Genomic DNA, 21875 nt, shown 5'->3' with positions numbered 1-21875 from the left:
GGTGTGAAATATGTACTGATCTGTGTACCTGTAGTATTTCATAATAAGTAAGGTGTAATTTTATGACAAGTTTATTTCTAAAATGATGGATGTCTGTGGGTCATAATCTGTTAACAAGATCACAAAGACATAGTTTTAATGATAATTCTTTTATTGCCAAATATGACTTGAAAGGGTACAATCCAAAAACATATTCAGTCACTCAATACTGTTTTTGTTTCACAAAAATATCTGTCTGAGCTCATGTACAGATTTGAGATGGACAAATTGATACGACAACAGCAAACATTTTTGCTGAATAAATATAACATTTCTTTATTATACAAATGGCATTTACAATAGCATTTTTATTCAAGTTTCTAGTTGACCTCCATTATTGCTCTTAAACAAACAAAACAAATACACACAGAAAAGCAATTAATTCAAATTATAAATTGAATGTGATTTCATAAGATTCTCTAGTCCTTCATATTGGCCATATTAAATATACATTAAAATACATTTTCTTAATTCTGTCAATAGAAAAATCGACAATGTGCTTGAAAAAAAAGTGTCACATTCAGGGATAAGGTGTCAGACAAAAAAGCTACTTTTAGGTAAAAAGAGATAAAAATGTGATATTCCATATCAAACTTGCTTCCGTTATTCACGCTCTACATGAATACAGAAGTTATGCTCTTAATATATCTACTACCTGTTCTGGACCCATTTGATTTGGACACGATTGTTTACCACGAGTGGAATTAAGACAAGATAATGTTCAACCTGAGTTAGTAAATAAACCCTACATGCTCAAGGGTGAGGAACGAGCAACCAAAGAAGCTGTTAGCAGGGCACAAAGGTTATGGGATCTTGAATGGTCCATCTAGAAATGCAGGACTATGTTTAAACAATGGCAGAGAAAAGAAAACATTCCCTCAGTAAATATTTCGAGGGAGGTGGTTCAAAGTCTGTGTTTGTGTCTTTGGTAACCAAGTCAGGAGTCAGTGCAAAGGGAGTAGAAGATTATGGTTGATAAGGGGGGTGTTTTTAGGGGTTTGGGGGGGGGGGGTGCTACATGTGGGTTCCATCTCTCTGAGGTGGGGGTTGTTCGTCAGTACTTTCCTGTGTGGCGGGCCTGTCTGCCAGCACAAAGGAGTCTGTTGAGCGGGTACTGATGCGGAGAGGGGCCAGGCGGCGGAGGTTGCTAGGTGTCCAGGGCAGTCTGACCTGGGCTCTCTGGGAAGGGGCTACGGTGCTGCTGTCTATTTCAGCCTCAGCCAGCCATGGTGGAATCTGCATGGGCGCCATGGGGTCAAAATCAGGCATGAAGGCCGGGTTCTCGATTCCAGCTGCACAAGATGAGAAAGAAATGAATTTAGTGTTGTGTTTACTTTAGTTTTGATGCATGGCATTGGTGATAAAACACAGAATCAATATGATTTGATAAATTCTATTCATTGTTTTAAAACCCAATGATAAAAATGTACAGGTGACATGAAAAGATAATAGATCAGTATAAACAAAAGTTAATTCCAAAAGACTGCATAGGCCTACAATACGTTGGTTTTAGTGTATGGTGTAGTAGTATTGCTCTGCCTTACCTCCCGCTCTGTAGGTGACCCTCATAGGGAATGAGCTACCAGAAGCCTCACCACCAGAAGCAGTGTCACCCTCAGAGAACTCAAAGTCTGTGGAACAAAGAAAAAGGCAGCTGTAAATCGAAAAGTGCATGGGCCCCAACGGCAATTTGTACTGTCGCTTTCATAAAATAACAAAAAAGGCTTCAGGAGCAAAAAAATGAAGATACACACCTTCATCACCATATGGATGGCTTTTGCTTTTGTCCATTGAGTTTCCATTTCCCATCTGCATTAAAATAAGGTAGTAATTTAATATTTTTTGAAAGTGTCTAAAACACCTTCTGAGTTATGTTATAAAAGGAAAAAAAGCTACAGCATGTTACAATTAGGACAAATGGCTATTATGAAACAATATATACATTATATTTATCTAATGTGGTCCACTGACTATATTTTACCATACTCCAACCTTTTGTTGGTCTTTCTTTGGGTGCTTTGTTATCGTCTTTGGTGGAGCAACACCCATCTTTGCAGACTTGAAGGACTCCAAGCGACTCCGCATGGTCCGCTGGAAGATTTCTTGCACCTCATTTTCATCTTTGTTGACTTCAAAATGACTTCTGCTGTACCTGTGCCTGTGCTATAAGCCAAAAAGAAAGTGGAAATTCTTGAGCCACTCTGTGCTGCGAGCTTGTACATCTGCTATTTTTGAACATTTTTGAAAAATCTTGAAAGTTTGAGAACTACTGATTTGGAAGGCATTTGTAGAATCGGCCTCAGGTCTTAAAACAATTCATAGCCATTGTTCAAGGTCAAAGGCCTAATGCATATTGCATACCAACCTGGGGTTCGGTCCTTAACATTAAAAAGGTTGAGAAACAGCGCTGTAGAGACAACCACCTGTCTCCAGCGATAAACATCGAGTCACCAGCGACTTCTTTTGTTGGATCGTTGTTGTTGGATTGTTGGATCCTGTTTGCCAGGCTGAAATAATGCGAGCTAAACCCACATATTACTACTGAAGCTATAGTGTGACATGGGACAAGCCTACCTGTTTCCTGCCCTTGTAGAGATGTTGCTGCAGTAGGTGATGACTGTTAATGTCCTCCGTTTCCCTCATGCTCTGCATGTCCTGCTCATGTATGTCAAAGCTCACTGATGGCACAGTATCTTGCCTGTTGGAGTATCCAAAGTTAACTCATCATAACCATAACCTTAAAGGTGTACAGTATTATTGTGACATAGTGAGGATGAAAAAAGATAGGTGGCCAGCATGGCACAAACCAGAGTGGAAGCCAGGAAAGTGCTGCTATTGCTTGTATTGATCACCAGGGGGCAGATGGTGAGCATAGACATGGAGGCAGTTATTGACCACCAACCTTTCTAATTTGACTTTGTGAGTTGTTATATAAAATACCAATTGTCATAAAATTGTTTTTTCACTTGCTTGGTGGTGACCATACTTAGAAAGACAATTAAAATTAATGTAACTTTAAAGAAATAACTAGATTTGTTTCTGGTAAATAATTAAGTACTGTCATGCATACACTCACAACTGACTCTATGCAGGCTTGTATTTATGCAACAGTGCTACAGTATGCAGCACAATCCAGTTTTAGCCTTCCTGTGATTATGGTGAAAATAGATGGGGGGGGGGTTGGCTTACATGATGGAGGACACCGGCAGGTGATCAACTGATGTATCTGTCGTGATGTCAGGCATCACGTCTGAGAAATCTTCACCAAACTTCTTCTTGAAATCAACGTTTGCAGACTCATTGCGAATGAATTCCAGAGAACCTCTGCGTTCGCCCTGAAGCAAGAGAGCAGGGGAATCCTTTGTAATATTCCATCAAATTCATTACCTCTGTGACCTGTATGCCTTGCCAGCAGGCAAGTGCTAATTTCGTCGACTAAAACTATGACTAAGACAAGTAATTTTATGCTTGGCTGCACGCAGGTGTCACGCTCCGAAAATAGCCGATCTACAAGCTCACAACCCCGAAATACATTTTAGTCGACTAAATCAACTGTAGCCTACATTTAGTCAACTAAAATCTTATGATATTTACTCAACTAAAACTAGACTAAAACTAAAACCTTTCAGATAAATAAAATGTGACTAAAAACAACATCATTTTATTCAAAAGACTATGACTAAAACAAAATCAAAATGTGCGGTCAAAATCAACACTACTTGCCAGCTATACACAGTGAAATCCTTAGTGTTAATTTATCCAGTTGTAACTGAGAGTAAAGTTAACACTGAGGATTTCACTGCATTTACAGATGATTTAGACTAGTGTTCGGAGTGGCTGCCCAATACAGTGCTCTTTGATTCAAGACTCACCAACATACTGATACGAATGTACAGTTTCTATCAGACATGTAGTGGAGGGTAAATCCTTTAAGTGTCATAGCTTGCCCACTTTTTAAAACATGCTCTATATGTACATTCACTATATATAATATACATATTATAGTAAGTAGGATGTGGTCAATGCTATTTACACAGGGACTTTTTCATCCCTGAAAAACAAATATATATAGGGCCTATATATATTTTCCATTTTTACAGTATATCAGCTGTGGATTCTGTGGTGATCACCAACCTGGAGTTCATCATGCAGGCCTACCCAACTTCTTAATTACCTTTACCAGTTACTTGAGTAAAAGATGTTTTTAAATAAATTATGTTTCACCCATTACCTCCTTAACGTAGTCCATAGCATCTTTGAGGTTCAGTTTGTGGAAGACCTTGAAGAGATGGTCACGATTCTTAATCACCGATGGCTTTATTAATAGGGACGACATCCACCTTCTCTCAAAATTACTCCACCTTAAATGAGAAAAATAAATACATCTATACTAAATCTACCTTTCAAACGTGGGGTAATTGATGGAACATGAGATTGGGACGGGTGTTTTAGTACAATCATGCAAAAAAACAAAGCTTGAAATGGCTTGTTCACATACTTGTCCCTCATGTAGTTGTGTCCTATTTGTCCAGATATATCCTCTATGGCGACAAGCATGTGATCAAACACCTACAAAATATGAAGAGACGTTTGGTTTTGGTTGTACCATAACCAGCCAGCTTATGCATGTATGTATCACGCTGCCGTCATCGCCTTATTAAGTTGAAAGGGTACATACTAGTAAAATACTCAGTGTTAATTTAACCATTTGTACATTACCAGAGTTACATTTACACTGAGGATATTACTGTATAATGCTTTTGAATTTACCTTATCCTGAACCTTTTCTACAAGTGTGAGCTCTGCCACTTCAGCCCTCTTTACTTTCAGCCAAGTAACCAGGGGTTTCATCGTTATTCCCTGCAAACAAGAACAAGTTAGTCCCATATTGCAATACTTATTTTTCATGTATTGAGTTCTATGAACCGGATTTTCCATTATATATTACGTATATATTTCTACCTTTATTGATCGTAGTCAGTGAGAGAGAAAGATAGGAAACTGGGAGACAGAGTATAGGGGATTGGGGAATAACATGCAGCAAATTGTCTACCAGGCCCGGGAATTGAACCAGTGACTCGCTGTCAGGCATAAAGCCTACAGTATGTGAAGCACACCCTAACCCCTAATTCGGCTATTGGGTCGCCCTGTATTCTATTCTAATCTGGATTTGAAACATGGATGGAGGTTATTTACCTGGAGGATGACAGTGAAGTACACCACAATGAGTGTGGTGCTGACCATCAAATTTTTCTCCTTTATCTTGTTGTCATCCAGCATCATAGCCAGGCCGTATGCTACTGCCCCTCGAAGGCCACCATAGCTCATGATCACCTGATCAATCAGCTCCACTTTGACCAGCCTGAATTTGTTCAGGATCCAGGTAAGGAAGAAGACACCTGTTTTGCATGCATGCACGCGTACACACACACACACACACACACACACACACACACACACACACACACACACACACACACACACACACACACACACACACACACACACACACACACACACACACACACACACACACACAGAGATTACGTTTTTTAATGGGACCTCATGACATTCCAGTGTGTGGATTTCATATTAAAAGGAGAAAAACAGCAAGAGAATTATCTTACCAATGATCCTGTAAATAAAGATGAAGAGGAGGGTGAGGAGGATGAAGCCTGTGTTCCAAACCCATAGTGCTCTATCGATGGCCGAGATGCCGAGGAAGACGAAAATGATGGTCTCTGAGCCGTTGGCGAAAACCTTCATGGCATATCTGACAGTTTGGACGGAATTCTCATCCATGTTGGCATTGATGTACTTCTGACAACACATACCGCAGAATACAATCCTATAGGACAACAAGGAAATGATAAGGGAATACATTTTGAATCATGGTAAAGTAAACATGATCATAATTATTTTATTACTTTATTTTATTTACTATATTTATTTATTATCTTATATCAAAACAAGTCTCAAGAGTCATTCACCTCAAGTCAAAGTCAGAGACATGTAAGTCTGAAGTCTGAAGATTGAAAATTGTCTCAAGTCCACTTTTGACAAATGTAATAATGGGTCAATAAGTACTTGTGAATAACCAACCAAGAATCTGATTCAAACCATTCATGTCATTGAGGTGTGAAATCTGGAGATGTCCTACGGATAACACATGGCCTTTTTTGTTTAAACGACCCAGATGAAATGTTTGCATTTTTATGCTATTGTAGGGTCCTTTTGGAACAAGATGTGTACGCTTAAAGCCCCTGGTGCTCATGTGACAAAAAAGGGGAAAGGGGAGCTGAAATTTGTACACCTTCTCAAATTTGTACACTTAGTTGCCTGCTTCTGTCTTTGGAAGAGAGTTGTTTGTGGTTGCACTGTACTTGCCGGACAGCTGAATAAGTGTGGCTATATTTTAAAAGACATACGAGAATAAATCAAGAATAAAATCAATAGCCACTTACGAAAGAATGGCAGAAAGGGAGAGCATCTCAGCTGTCAGGTAGGAGAGGTATCCCAGGACAAAGATGAAGCCTGGCTCAATAATCTTAATGTTCTTAGTGCATTTGGTCAGCAGGGAGATTAGCAAACCAAACACAAAGCCTACCAAGGATCCTCCAAATGCCACTACGAAGAACGAAACTGAAAGAGAGAGAGAGGATGGGGATTTTAAACATGTCATGATAATAACCAATATACCATAATCTTATTTGGTGTTTTGTTGTATGTGTATGTATGTATGTGTGTGTATATACAGTACATATACTGTTTACCAGGTCTGGAATTTTGTCATTTTAGGGGCAAGGACACTTGGTCTTTGGTGTTGTAAATTCTTTGAGGACACAAAGGCCAAATGCCAGGGCAGGAAAGCCATCAAATAAAAAATAATGTTTATTGAATTTAAGGGTTAATAATGATTTTTAATTGAATATGTAGACTATCTGCAGAGAAATAAATAAATGATGGTATTCTAAATCTGATCCATGCTCAGCCCTACACCAATCAAAGTCACTGGATTGGTTTAAAGATGGGGACTCAGTGGAGTTAAGAATTCAGAATCTCAACAAAAGACACTGGTGTCTACATGGAAAGAAAGAGACACTGGTGTCTACATATTGACAAGAAAGAGACACTGGTGTCTTCTACATATTGACAAGAAAGAGACAGAGGAGAAAGTAATACAGTCAGCTGGGGCATTAAGACCACTGTGGCCTCAGGGCCAAACTGAGGGACAACGACGGCCATGGCCTTTGTGGCCTCCCTGAAATTCCTGACCTGCTGTATACTGTATATACTGTATAGAATAGTATGAGTCATACTGTACCTATGCCTTTGATGATCTCTGCAGCATCGATTTGTGGTCCGCCTAGAGACACAAATGCATCGAACACATTGAAAAGCACCTAAGAGAGGTCGAAAAACAAGGGGATTACTAAACATCAATAGCTGAGTTAAGAACAACATTGGCTTACACATGAATAGTACCTGATGTAGTAGGTCAGTAGAGGCAATTCTCTTTCAGTTCATTCCGCTTGACAGTTTTTTTTATATGTAGAATGGAGTGGAATGAATAATCCTTACATCACAAATATTTTTTATATTGTTGCGGTCTGTGAACAAGCCTCCTCAAAGAGCGCTCTGATTGAATAGGGCTAGAGTAAAGTTTATGTGAGGTGACTATTATAGCGATAGGGCTCGCTTATTTCACACGCAGTGCTGTACAAACAGTATATTTGCCTCTCTTGCCTTTAACCCACTGGAAGTTTATTGTTCAGTGATGGATGTGTCTACAACGTAAGAACCCAGTGTGCTTCTTAAGAAAAGCTGAGAACGTCATCTTGAAAATGGTGATGAAAGAGCAAGGTAAACTTTCTATTCTATTGGGTTTTGGTCAATTCTGTGTTCATTGTCTCCGCCAGGCCGAAGGTGTAGCCGAGACTATGGTTTGCACCCTGTCCGTCCGTCCGTCCGTCCGTCCGTGTGTCCGTCCGTCTGTGGACAGCTAATCTCCGGCACTGTTGGCCCGATTGATGTGAAACTGTGCACACACACTCCTTGGATGCCAGAGCAGAACTCTCTGCCAAAATTGTTTCACATGGGCCTGTTATAGCACCACCAGGAGGCCGAATTTTTGCAAAACAAACTTTTTTTATATTACTCCTACAGATTTTGTCCAAACGCAAATCAGTTCACAGTATCTCTATCGTCATGTGATCAAGACTGATCTGTCCGATTTTTCATATTCCACCCTGATTGACGAATTGCTGGCCCACAATAACCTACCTGACCCGGCGGAGACCTGTGCTCCGAGGAGCACTTTTTCTATTTGTTCATATTTCAAAATGAGTTACGTATCTGTGTACGCACCACAGTGACGCCGTCGTTGAGAAGGGACTCTCCGAAAACCATAATGAAGAGGACTTCATTGACGTGGACTTGCTCAAATACGGCGATCACAGCCACAGGGTCCACTGCCGCAATAAGGCTGCCAAACAGCAGGTACTGCAGCAGACCGATGTCTAAATCACCTGCAGTGTCAAGGACAGAAGGTTGAAGGGGTTTGTCACTAAATGTATTATCATTTAACATTTGGAAATGGCATTAAAACAAAATGAAGGCATTTATTTTGCAAAATGATAGTGCTTTAAGGGCTGGGTCCTCTGTTAGGAATACATCTTCCAGAGCTGACCTAATTTTTGGAAGTGAACTCCCTCTCATGAGTCATGACCTTAGGACATTACTGTATGTCATTGGTAGATACTGTATAGCCATAACATTATGACTACCCTATTGAGTCAGTGTTCAGTTTCTATATCTGATCAACGTGTTACTTTCCAAAATTAGCTCTTTACACATGGGCCAGGAGGTAGAGCGGCCACTTGGGATTCGGAAGGTTCCCGGTTAGATCCATGGCTCCCCCTGAGTTAGTGTCCAAGTGTCCTTGAGCAAGGCACTTAACCCCTAATTGCTCCCAATGAGCAGGTTGGTGCCTTGCATGGTTTCCTCCATCGTCATGTGTGAATGAGTGAATCTAATGCATATTGTAAAGCACTTTGGATAAAGGCACTATATCGAAATGTTCAAAGAATGTCAAGATTGTTTGAAAATGGCTGATGTATATAGGGCCCTGGGGGTCCCCGGACCCCACCTTGAGAACCCCTGCATTAGACCATGGACCACCATAACTCTGAGAGTGTACAAATGGAACCAAACGGACCCATTTGGTTCCATTTGTACACTCTCAGAGTTACAGCAACATAAGGGTCCATTTGGTTCCTAACTATCCATCATTTATCTGGGGACCACCTGGAACCCCCTCAAGGACCCCTGGGGATCCCGGGACCCCACTTTAAGAACCACCGCAGTATATAACTGCACTCTTTGCCATTTGTCTGCTCAGCAGTTACTTACCCATGGCCCCTCCCATATGACACCCCCACAGTGAGAGCCCCACGGAGGCAGCATTCCAGCACGTCCCAATGACGGCGTAGGTCAGGATGGCTCCCATGTTGCTGAAGAAGAGCTTGTTGGGCATGAAGTACCCCGCGTCCAGGATGACTTGAGGCAGCAAATAGAAGAAGAAGACTGTTGGGGTGAGGGTGAAGGTCTGCTGCCCGTCGGCCCCCCAGATTATGCCCCCCAGGATGAAGCCAAAGCAGATGAGCAAGGCACTCTCCGGGATGACGCTGGTGACGCTGTGGTTGGCCTCGATGACTAGAGACAGACAGGAGAAGATGCTGCTTGTTATTTAATTTGTTTAGTTGTTGTAGTTGTACACAAATTATTTATTACTGTACCTCCACTCCTCTGAGCTTTACTTTTTGGCATTTGTTTTTAGTTTTAGGATTGTGTTAATTAATCTAGAATTTAATGAATCAGCAATGAAGCTATACTTTATGGAGAGAAACAGGATCATTATGGGAGGCTATGGATTTCATTAGGAGGGAAAATACAGAGAGTTGGGAGGACTTGTCTACATAATAATCAAAGATTAAACATTTCCAGTTAAAGACATGACACAAATAATCTTATCAAACAATAGTTTGACGGGGCGTCCGCTGGCCTAGCGTTCCAGGCGCATACCACATGCTGGTAATCCAGCTTGACAGCGTGTCGGGGGTTCGACTCCCGTTCCCGGCGACCTTTGCTGTATGTCTCCCCCCATCTCTGCCCCCATTTCCTGTCAGCCTACTGTCCTGTCCAAATAAAGGCATAAAAGCCCAAAAAATATCTTTAAAAAACAATAGTTTGACAGGAATGGACAATAATGATATCAGAACTAAGGTCCTTCTGACATCGTCATTGTACAGAAATATTTCTTAAACTATCTGTCATGAACCCAAATGGGTGTTATTTGTGGTAGGTCTATATTTTATTGTTTCCAAAGGTGCACAGCACACCGGTCCTTGTGAGGTGCCAGCTAACGGATTAAACACTAAATAATGAAGGAGTGTAGCCGCACACTCATAGCTGCCGATGGCAGTTTATTGTGGACACAGAGACAGAAAAATCACCAACGTTTTCAGACAGACTGAGCTGCCTTCTTCAGGGTCTATATTTAATGACGTCATGAGTCAACATGGTGAACAGCACAAAAGGTCTAGGATGTGTTAATTAGTCTGGATCTCAGGGTGAAAACGTGTCACCCTTGGCTGTGAAGGGGAAAGGTGTTGATCTAAAACCACAAAACGGAAACTTGCAAGATGAGGAAATTTGCAAATGATCAACTGTCTCGATGGACTGAGAAAATGTCACTTTTGTTCTTGGAGTATCATTAACTAGTATGTTGGCACCATATAAATGCAGAAAGTTCTTTCAACATACTTAATGACAGTTTTTAAGTCAGGGTTAGAAAATTAACACTGAACTGAATGTATGTTGATGGTTCTATTTATAAATTATATAATGCCACAATGCAACTATACATTTTGATCTGTCCCCTTTAATGATTAGTTGAGGGGGACAGTAGATTCATGATGGGTTATAAAATTGCCCTGAGACAAGAACTGTCTTGTCTTCTTAACCTTTGGGTGGACTTGTTTTACCCAAACTGTTAATTGTGACGCCTTTGGCCATATAGGCAAGGATTTATGTTTTGCTGAAATGTAGCATGTACTCTCAGAGTAAACTTTGTTAAATATTAAGTTATCCATAGCTTGGATGGAGGGGTTGACATTTCCCAGAACTGTGCCCGTATGTTTTTGTTAAACTCCATAAGCCAAAAGACATCATCATATGCAAACCATTTGGAAAGCTTTTGATTGACTTAAGAGTGACTTAGGCCTGGGAGATACACAACAGCCCCCTCCGGATCTCAGATAAGGTATTCAAACGTTGTGAAAACAAATAGATGATCAATGTTGTCAAATGAATGCCACCTGCCTTTTCTTTCCTTCTATGTTTTGGTACTTTAAATTAACATAATACTTAACTTTAACCATTCAAAATAAAGACAGAATTAAAATAAAAAAGTTTCTAAGATTCAATATTCACACTTTTTTCTCCACTCACATAACTGGATTCCTTTAGACATTTACATATACAGACGTTTTGTGACACATTGTTGCAACTTTACATTGGTGCAAATATTTTCCTCCACAGAAAGCATGAAATAGGTATTGCATATAATTGTTTATTTAGGTTTCTGTGGATGTTTCCAGCAGCAAGTCAATTAAGTGCCTATTGTTGAAGTATGATCCTAGTCATTCTAGTGCCGGACACAAAGTTCCCAATTGAAAACAAACAAACACAATAAACACATTATTTAAGTCTGACTGGAGAACTCACATCATAAGGGTTAAGCACAATTTCCAGTCTGTACCACACATCACATTATTGCACTAACACTGACCCTGTGAGATGTGGCATATACATCAAGCCTCATCATTTTAAAATCATTCAACTTTGGGCCACATTTTATATTTAAATGTCTCATTCATAAACACAGATTCATCCAGAGTCAAAAGACTTTGTTAAATGGTACGTTACATACCTAGTTTGCCTACACCACACACTAATATCCATAATGCAATTAGGTAGGGGGTCTCCACGTGGTGCCATTTAAAGGTCACAATAGGTATCCCTTCGATAGCAACATGTCCATCTCCAGTGTGATTAGGGTTGGATCCCAGCACCTCAGTCTCCAGATGTGAACTCTGGCCTGTTACCGCCTCAGCACTTGCTACCGTCACGCCTGTGACTACACTAGTCAGCAATACTGCCCACAACAGCTGGTGGCATGTAGCTCTCTGGCTTTCCATTTGATAGATTAAAAGTAAAAGTCCTGCTTTATATATAAAGTCAGTCTGTGTCCCTCTGACCTCTCCTTGTTGCCCTCTCACCCCCTAGATGTCAGGTGCAGTCTTTGCCCTGGCATCACAAAGTCATGTTGGAAGCGGTCTGTCAGTATCAAAGCTACATACATATATATTTAGTCCCTGGCCTTGGGAATGTTGTAATTGTCTGCTTACACCATGACACCGTATTTCTCCTCTCTCTATACTGTATATATCTCCTCTCTCTCACCCTCCCTTCTTATCTCTCTATTTCTATTCCTCACTCTTGTTTTTGCCTCTCCCTCTTTCTTTTTCCTCAGTCTCTCGCTTGCTTCGTCAGTTTCTTGCGGTCAAAGACTTTGTATCTCCCGTATACTCCTGGCTGTGTGGCATTGAGTTCAGAGGTGTATAGAATCACAGGCTCAGCCCTTTATAAATATGCTCTCTCTGCGCTGGAGACAGGGGACAGGGTGGTGATGTACAGTACGGTGGCTCATTAGAGGCCCCTCTGGTTACTCATTGTTTGTGTTTCTTCTTTTTTGCATTAAATTGCAAAGCTCCCTAACCCCTTACAGATACACACAGCGACATCCTGAGTGTTAATTTAACCTTGAGGATGTTGAAATAACTCTCAGGATTATGCTGTGTATATTTAATTATTTACTGATTGAAATGTTTTGATAAATGTCCAGTCAGTTATCATCATCTTTTACTCAAGTTCTATTCATCTTTCATTAAATTAGTTTATTTTACAATTCACGTGAAGGCATATTTTTCTTATTGTGCGTGCGTGTGTGTGAATGAGTGGGAGTGAGCGACAGGTGTTTGGTGGGTGTCTGCATTCTAGTCATAACTTCCAGCATTTTAATGATTCACATGGGCATGACTCAATGGGTGTAAACCCATTTTTTTGTCACCCTTGAGTTGAGGTGACAAAACTGTGTCATCTCATGGAGAAAATTCCATATCCTCAGACCTGAGCTTGAGCTGTCCATGTTAATTGTTTTCTTTTTACTTTACTATGTGCTAAAAATAATACATGCAGAGTTTCATAACATAATATTTCCCTATTTGCAAAATAGACTGACTCATATCTGCTCTTATAACATGATCAGCACAATCATAAAATAATACTTTCTAAAGGACAGTAGAGAAGAATAAATCCTGGGTTGTCGCAATGATAGCATATTTACCAAGTACATACTCTGTATTTGAGAGTTATTGAATCATTAACTTGAAAGGGTGACTTTATCACTAAAATGGATATGTAGCAAAAGAACTTCTTATACATTTCTATTTATTCCCATAAAGAAGGAGGTTGGAAGTTTTGTCTGAATGGATGTTTTCACTGGCATATTGCCCATGTTGATGTAAGACAAGGCACAATAGCTCTATTGACAACACAAATAGTAAGATGCCCACTGGTTCTATGATTTACACACAGGTGTGTGGTGGCATGTATTTAGTTAGAAATAACCAAATACATCAGAGAACACGTCCAAATGAATCTCTTGACACCTTAATTCCTACACAAAACTGCCTACACTGTGCATCAATGTCATTTCCCCTTGTTTCTATTGTTCGCTTATTTTCTTCACCTTCATGACTGAATATTGACTTTTAATGCCCCCGGAAAAAGAGCAGATGTCATGCAACAATTCACATAATGAGCCTAATAAGCAATTATAATGACATTTTGAACGGTGGCCAGCCACTAACCTAGACAATCAGTCATTACTTTTTTTGTTGTTTTTGCCAACACCTATAAAGGACAAATCACTCAAAGGTTATTTCCATTTGTAAGTTACATAATGCTACAGTTGGATCAAATGGCGTTCACATTTGTTATGTTATGGTGTAACCAGTGGAAGGTCAAGCTAAATGATCCATTTCAAGTCGCATGTCGTCTTTATCTTTTTTGAGCTAGCCAGGTTTCAAAGATAAAAACACGAAGCTTTAGAGTGAGTGCTATTGTCAATGGATCAAGTTGCCTCCAAAATTAGATATTCCACAATACATATTTAACAAAGTCAAAAACACTAAAAGGAATTATGGCATGTGACTTTGAAAACATAGTTTAATGCAAGATACATACCACTCTTACAGTCTGTATCATTTTTATTGTGTAGATGTTTATTGAAAAACCCAAATGTTTCTCATTCAAGATACATTTTTCGCATTTTTTATGCTTTATTTCAGATAGGTCAGTGTAGAGAGACAGTGACCATGGGCAGAGAGAAAGGAGAGACATGTGTAGACTCTAGACAGACTGTTGGCTCACACAATTTTCAAATGCTTCTGCCATACAGTATAAATAAATAAATAGCAATGGAAGCGCTGAAGAGGTTCAAGGCTGTAAAGCGGATGTCTGCCCCCTCCCACTTCCGTTTTGTCTTTGCAGTCGGGTAAATACCTACTGTACCTACTGTAAATCAAATTAGTCTAAGCATATAAGTTGCTACTCAGCAGAAATGGACATTTAAAATGTATTTTTATTTTTGTGAACAGAAATGACAAACGCTGACAACTTCCTTTGCACTGCTTTCAGGGGCGTTGTTGCCGACTCTATGTAGCACTTTGAGAGACTTAGACACGTGCGACAAGACAGGGGTCAGATATGAACCGGGGTCGGTCTAGGCACTCTCATGGAGCACATAGTCTGTGCACTATCTGGCTGAGCCACCATGCACCCCGAAAAACTCAAATTGTCAATCTTCAATTCTACGTAGATGAAAGACAGTGTTTTTATTTAAAACCACTTAAACCCTACAGTATATACTTTGTTGACCGGAGTCCCCCAGGGGTCTACACTATGTTCTCTATCTACAAGCTCACAATGTGTCGCAATGCGTATGCGTTTAGGAGGATCTATGTGCATTGACCGAAACTGGTGAAGAGAGACATTCCCAGCGTACAAGATGAATAAACCAACCTCCATTTATTGTCTATTGTCCTCCAATTAAAATCAAGCAGAATGAATGGACTGAGAAAGCTTAAGCTGGAAGAAAGCAAACATTGTAAATCTATGAGGAGGAGTTAAGAGGCTGCACCTTCCTCATTATGAAGAAAATGCACTATTGTCCGCACCTCAGTCCACTCTAATGACAGAATATACTGAGTCTAAAAGTCATAAAGTCTACGTCTGTATTGGAATGGGGTTGGTCTTATTTGGGTTTGTTTAACTGATCCAGTTAAACAAATCCGGTTAAATCTATTTATTTGTATACTGTATAGTGTTATCTAAACCTTATTAAATGTTCTATCATACTTGAAGCTAGTCCAGACTCAAATGCCCAGTCTGTCTTAAGAGGTGTCACAGGGCTCAAACAAAGCATTGGTCATTTTAGAGCAGTGGTTCTCAAAGTGGGGTCTGGGGTCCCCAGCAAGTTTAGTCAGTTTAACGACTTTTATAATTCGGCTATTCAAAATTCTACAAGCTCATTGTGAGCTCTAGATCTGCTATTTGTGGAAAATGTTGAATTGGAAACCTTTTAACACAAATCTTCTGTTCTATGGGGGTCCCCAACAAAAACTCTTTTCAGGTGGGGGTCTGCGGCCAAATACATTAATCTGAGGGTCCTTGTCATGACAAAGTCATGACAAGACAGAAACTTGTTGATAACTAATATAGTGATAACATCTTATCTTTTGTGTGTTCGCATTCTGCACAGCCTTTGCTCTTCTGCACATTATTGATGCTAACATTACGTGAACTGTGAACTTTATATTGCTCTAGAACTGTGTGTGTGGAGTCTACTCTTGTTTTGTTGTTGTTTGTTGTAGTCCTTATGACACTATGATTATCATGGATCTGCACAGTAAAAATCCTCTGTGATCATTTATCCATCTGTAACTGAGAGTGTACATAATATGGGTCTATTAAGTGACACCGTACTATGATGAAGTAGACCACTACTTTACAAAGAAATAAAACATAAAAAGTTAATCTAGAGATACAAGGTTTCTGATTTGTGTTGAATCAGACCAATGTGAAACCTACCATTTACTGTACTACTCTGTTGATACATGAGCATGCTGCACACTTTGAAAAGCCATTTTTCCTTTTTCTTTTGATACCTATCATATCCCATGGAGGAACTACGGTTTTCAGCTTCACCCAGTGAGCAGTTAGGGGTTATGTGTCTTGACATTTCGACACATTGCTGAGAGCTGAAATCGTACCTGGGCCTTCCGGGATTGAGTGAGTTCTAGGCGGGCTCACTAACCATTCAGCTATGGCCATCCCGATTTTATCAACCGCAAGAGGAAAGTCTGTTTGGGGAAATCAGTGACATTTACCACTGCTTGGTAAACTGTTGAGTGTGTCTCTAACAGTGCAAACACTGTTGTAACATTTTAGTGCCTGTTCATGCCCATGGTGAAATGCTACTATACACATACTTACACATACAGCAGTAAAAATCATGTGGATCTTGGGATCCTATACACATGGAAATTATGTGGCTTAAAGTGGATCTTAGACTCCATGTGGATAACCTGTGATGTCATGAGGAACCTTTTGCTGGGCCCGTACACACATAATCATTATCTTGTGCCTTTACAGTAGATGAGCGTTTGAGACAGACAGGCTGTTCAGATTACATATCATCACAATCTATGCCTACACCGCTTACAGATGGGTGGTGGGTGATGCTCTCCAAACCCCCTTACACCACAAAGAATGCATGTGCTTAGACTGGATGGAGGAAGGAAGTATTATACTGTAAAGCAGAACAGAAAATGCACACCCGAAATAAGCAGGTACGGGTGAACACACCGGTAGGGCTGAAGTTGCTGAACAGTCATTAAGAAAAAGAATTGCTCCATCACAGCACTGCTGTACACCTGCAGACGAAAATATTTAATGAGGCTGGGAACAACCTTCCTCAGTACAGGAAGGTCGTTCTGAGGAAGGTCGTTCTGACCAAAACTGTCAGTGTTGTGGTCAACCTTTTCTTTTTCTGAATTAAATACTTAACCATAGAAATGTTACCCATGCTCATATCCTATTCGCTATTCCCATATAGCATGACAAGTCTCAATTATTGTCTGCAATGATATTTTGATCTCCTGAAATAGGCCTTAATTTGCCTTCATCTACTTCATCACCACACAGAATAGAATTTCCAACCCAAAGAGTTACGATAAGATATGATAAAATAACCTTTGTATACTGTAGGACCTTAATGTTAATGCCATGCCCAAGGGTAGGGCATGGCATTAACACTGCCAGGATTAGGTTAAATAATGGCCATCTATTTGTCTTCATCATTGAAACCCACAAACAAAACCATAAAATGTAATAGTACGTCCAACTACCAAGGCTTTATTTGTAAAACACAGGACAAAGTAGCCTACTGTAAGAAGCTTAAAGGAACTCACCGAGTTTGCAAAGCCAGCTAACCAGTATCCAGAGGGCCACCAAGTATGGGAGCGTGACGTGGTGCCACTTCCAGCTGACAATTGGCAGGGTGGTAATGGGTGGCGCATGTCCATGGGAGTCCTCGTGGCCTGTCCCACTACCATGATCAGTTTCGTGTCCCGTTCCGTGAGCTGTCGTGTTGGTTTCATGGCTTGTTCCCGAGTCTGTCCCATGTCCGTTGGCGGGATTCGTGCCTGTGCTCGTCCCATGGTCAGCGCCTTCAGTCCCAGTCTTACTGGGCAGGCTGAGCTGACCACTGATGGCTATCACTGACATGAACAGGAAAAGTGAAAATCGCCATGTAGATGCCATGTTACCATAAGATGCTGCTCAACCTCTCAGTTTTCAGTTAAGAGGGCTACTGAATCAAAGAACTTAGATCAGTGGCAGTCTGTATGTGGCTCTCTCATTCCTGACCACTGTCTCCTCTTCCCCTCTCAGCTCAGTCTCATTGTTCTCTCAGGGATCCTATATACATCTTTCTTTGCCAGGTCTGATCACATCTGCCCTGCTATATGGACTCTCTCTACCAGGGATTACACCTTTTTGAACAGGTGAGGCTCAACCCATGGTGATGCAAGACTGTCTCCTCCCACTACATTGTACCAGCCCAGCTAGTTTCTTAACAGTGGAAGATTTTGGTACTTCAGTCTAATTCCAGCATCCTTGTGTTTACATTTCCTGGTAACGCATTTCAGGGAAGTCTTAGTTAATTTGATCGCTGAAAGTAGACATGTCACTCAGAAAGTGTGCCATTCACTTTAAAACTTTAAATCACAATCCTTTATTCAGTGGTACAATACTGTATGTAAGTATGTTCTTGTGCATATGCACCTGTAAGAGGAGGGCAGGGTTTGACTCATTTGTCTCCCTCACTGTAAATACATGCCAGCATCCTTTTGTTGAGCCTTCATTGCCTCTATATACAGTATATATCTGTTTAGGTGACAGAGACTTGTTAATGAACCTTAGTTAGAACATAATGTTTCGTTTTCATGACTATAGTTAATCAAGCTTTCCTTTCCATTTTATCATAATCCATTTGGCCTCTAAGCTGCTGTTCTGTGCAGAATTGTGTGTATCTTTCAGTATCAGATGATGGAAGAAAGGGATCATGGAATTATTTGATCAGGATCTAGTATTTCAGAATGTCCAAATAACAAATACACCTATTACTGTATACTGTAGATAAAGACTTACATTTTTGTTCAGTTTATATTGCGAAGGCTTTTATATTCAACTGAGTAGCACTAAAATGCATTACTCTTCCAATCATAGCCAACTATAATTGCTTTGCTTAATTTTTTTAAATTATCTAAGACTGCTAAGTTTTTATTTGGTGGTCTTGTCAACAAATGGTTGTCTGCATAGTATAAAGGTTGTGGTGATTTGCTGTGTTTTTGTCATCAAAACAAGCTCCCTTATGAAACAATAGTAGACATAACTTGAACTCAGCTGTGGTTTGTATTGTTATTCACCAACAGGGATATACAGTATAATATAATTAAATTGAAACCAATGTGATTGTGTTTTACGCTGACCTGAATGTCTCCTTCAAGTCACCTGTATGGATGTGTAAAGAGCAGTTTGCACATGTTCATGACTAAACTGGTTGTATCTATTGCTGTCCTGGTAGGTTCTGTGGCCTACATGTGTAGGGTCAGAGGTAAAGGGAAGATTGCTGGGGGCAAGGGCAGTGGTCAGGTAGAGTCTGTGACCTGCTGTTTACGTTGGGTTTCAAGTAAGAATGTTGTTACAAACTACACCAGCACCAATGCAATGGAAAGCCATAGGCATTGAACACTTGCATAACCCTTTAAATAAGATGTTCAGGGTCACCTCACCTGTCAATTGTAATACATATGCACAGTATATCCAGATTTTTTCTTCTTGCAACCAAATATGGAACTATGTTAGACTGGAACGAGTTGAATGCAATTGTACATAATATGTTATTAACATATGAATGTTCTACATTTGAATGATTAAATAGTTAACTGCTTTAAAGTGCATAGTCAAAATGTACACCATCATAATATCGTCATGAGTATGCACAAGTGGCAAGCCAATTTGATTGATATTGCTTTCCAAGTAACGGTGTGACAATTAAAATGTTATAAATGACTTTAATTATATGGGGTGATGACATACTGACTGTGCTGAATCATATACAGGAAGAACTTTACTGAAAATCTCCCCTTGAATTGAACACGTATGTCTGAACAGACTCAAAATACAGTTTCCTCGTTCCTACGCTTACAAACACTGATGTCTTTCCCATCTACTATATAAAAATGGTGTTTTTTGTACAGTAGGTGTGTGCATGTTTGTGCAGATAGATATGTATTGTGTGGGCGTGTGTGTATGTGGTATTGATTGGTTTGTGGTTTGACTGACATTCGTTGATATGGCTTTTTGTTCATGGCTGTACAAGAAGTCGACAGAATCACAATGTGTTTTTCTTTCTCTTTTCCTCTGCCACATTCATTTGAAACTGAGAGCAGTTTCTGTTGTAACAAAATAAATACAAAATCTTTTTTCGGCTGGACCACCACTGCGTGGCCGGGCTGACTGGCTGATGAAGTTACACCATTGGTTGGCCTAACAACGATCTAGAAAATCAAAGGGCAATCACCTCCAAGCTATGGGATGCTGTTTGGCCTAACATCAAACTAGGCAATCGCAGAGCAAACAGCCCTCAGGCCTTAGCCTGGAAACCAGACGAATCTGCCAGTGCAAAAAAAACAACAACCCTGATATTAGTCTGGCCATGCCAGACTAAACACCCCTATCCCAACCAAACTTTGCTTATCATTTGCAGGGCGCTACAGTGCTATTATTTAACTCATTCCAAAACAATTATTGTCATCGGAGAGAATTTCTTGGTTGATAAGATGACATGCAGTCATCCTTTCAATCGTAATGGTTAGTTCCTGTATAGCTAGTTTGATAGATAGATGTTTTATTGTCCTTGCGGAAATTCATTTTGTACCAAGCAGCCATCAGGATACAAAAAACACAGCTCCTCTCTTACAGAGAGGAAAATAGAAAAGGCATAGTTCAAGAGGCATCACATTACATTTTATGCACTGAGATGGGGCCTGTTTGTTCAGAAGTCCTATACTTGTGGGGACAAATGATCTTGAAGCCTGCAACATGGTACTGTGTACCGTCGTCCTGAAGGTAAAAGATTGTATTCACTGTATAACGGGTGAGTTCTATCCCTAGCAATAGCTTTTCCCTTCCTAAGTACCCGGGTCTCATACATTGCTGCCATACTCTCAAGTCGTACCCCAGCTATCTTGCTGGATACATTGATGATTTTATGGAGTTTGTTCTTAACCAATGATAAGTTTTGTACCCATATGATTATGGGTTATGATATGAAGTTTGGATGAACTCCCCATCAAAATGAAAAGCCCTCCAGCATTTCATACACAGTCCAGTCATATACCAGGTTTTGACCTCTTTTGGTCTCATTGTCTCCGCCAGGCCGAAAGGCATGGCGAGAGAGTATGTTTTTCCCCCTGTCCGTCCGTCCGTCCGTCTGTGTATCCGTGTGTCCGTCCGTCCGTCTGTGACCAGCTAATCTCCGGCACCGTTGGCTTGATCGCAACGAAACTGTGCACACACTAGTGATGAGCGGGCCGACCCGTAACCCGCGGGACCCGCGGCGCGGGTGGGTCGAGTCAGGATGGGAGGCAATTATGCGGGCTGCGGGAGAGCGGGTCAGCCGCTCTCACACGCAAAAAAAAAAGAAATCACATGCTCTTGTTTTGTCTTTATTCCTAATAAGAATAAGAATAATAACAATAATAACAGTTTGAATACACTTGGGGTGTATACTTGAAGATTATTTAACCTTCATGATTTTACAGAAATCGCGGGTCGCGGGGCGGGTCGAGCCATAGATTTATATATGGGTTCGCGGGGCGGGTTGAGGCGGGTTGGGTTCCGTCGCGGGGCGGGCGGGTCATGAAAAAACCCGACCCGCTCATCACTAGCACACACACTCCCTGGATGCCAATTCAGAACCTCTGCCCCAAATGTTTCTCATGGGCCTTTTATAGCGCCACCAGGAGGCCGATTTGTGCAAAACATATTTTTTGACAGTACTCCTACAGATTTTGTCCAAACAT

At 40.5% G+C, this 21875-nt stretch overlaps 1 protein-coding gene across 1 annotated transcript; it reads right to left on the bottom strand.

Moving 5' to 3' along the window:
- Nucleotides 1-162: 162 nt before the first annotated feature.
- Nucleotides 163-18295, bottom strand: LOC311061087 (sodium/hydrogen exchanger 3-like). Its single transcript, XM_084079599.1, has 16 exons — nt 17697-18295; nt 9451-9753; nt 8407-8567; nt 7364-7442; nt 6504-6681; nt 5667-5887; nt 5236-5438; nt 4810-4899; nt 4538-4608; nt 4271-4400; nt 3229-3374; nt 2614-2737; nt 2032-2202; nt 1794-1848; nt 1584-1670; nt 163-1331 (listed from the first exon to the last, which is right to left on the bottom strand). Exons 1-16 carry the CDS (start codon nt 18046-18048, stop codon nt 1054-1056), a joined length of 2649 nt encoding a protein of 882 aa, XP_083935725.1. The 5' UTR covers nt 18049-18295; the 3' UTR covers nt 163-1053.
- Between the last annotated feature and the right edge of the window lie 3580 nt (nt 18296-21875).

The sequence above is a fragment of the Gymnoscopelus microlampas genome (assembly GCF_963454915.1).
Source record: "Gymnoscopelus microlampas genome assembly, chromosome: 15".
NCBI classification, from domain to species: domain Eukaryota; kingdom Metazoa; phylum Chordata; class Actinopteri; order Myctophiformes; family Myctophidae; genus Gymnoscopelus; species Gymnoscopelus microlampas.
Note: the sequence above shows the minus strand (reverse complement) of the source record. Positions and strands in the feature narration are given on the sequence as shown.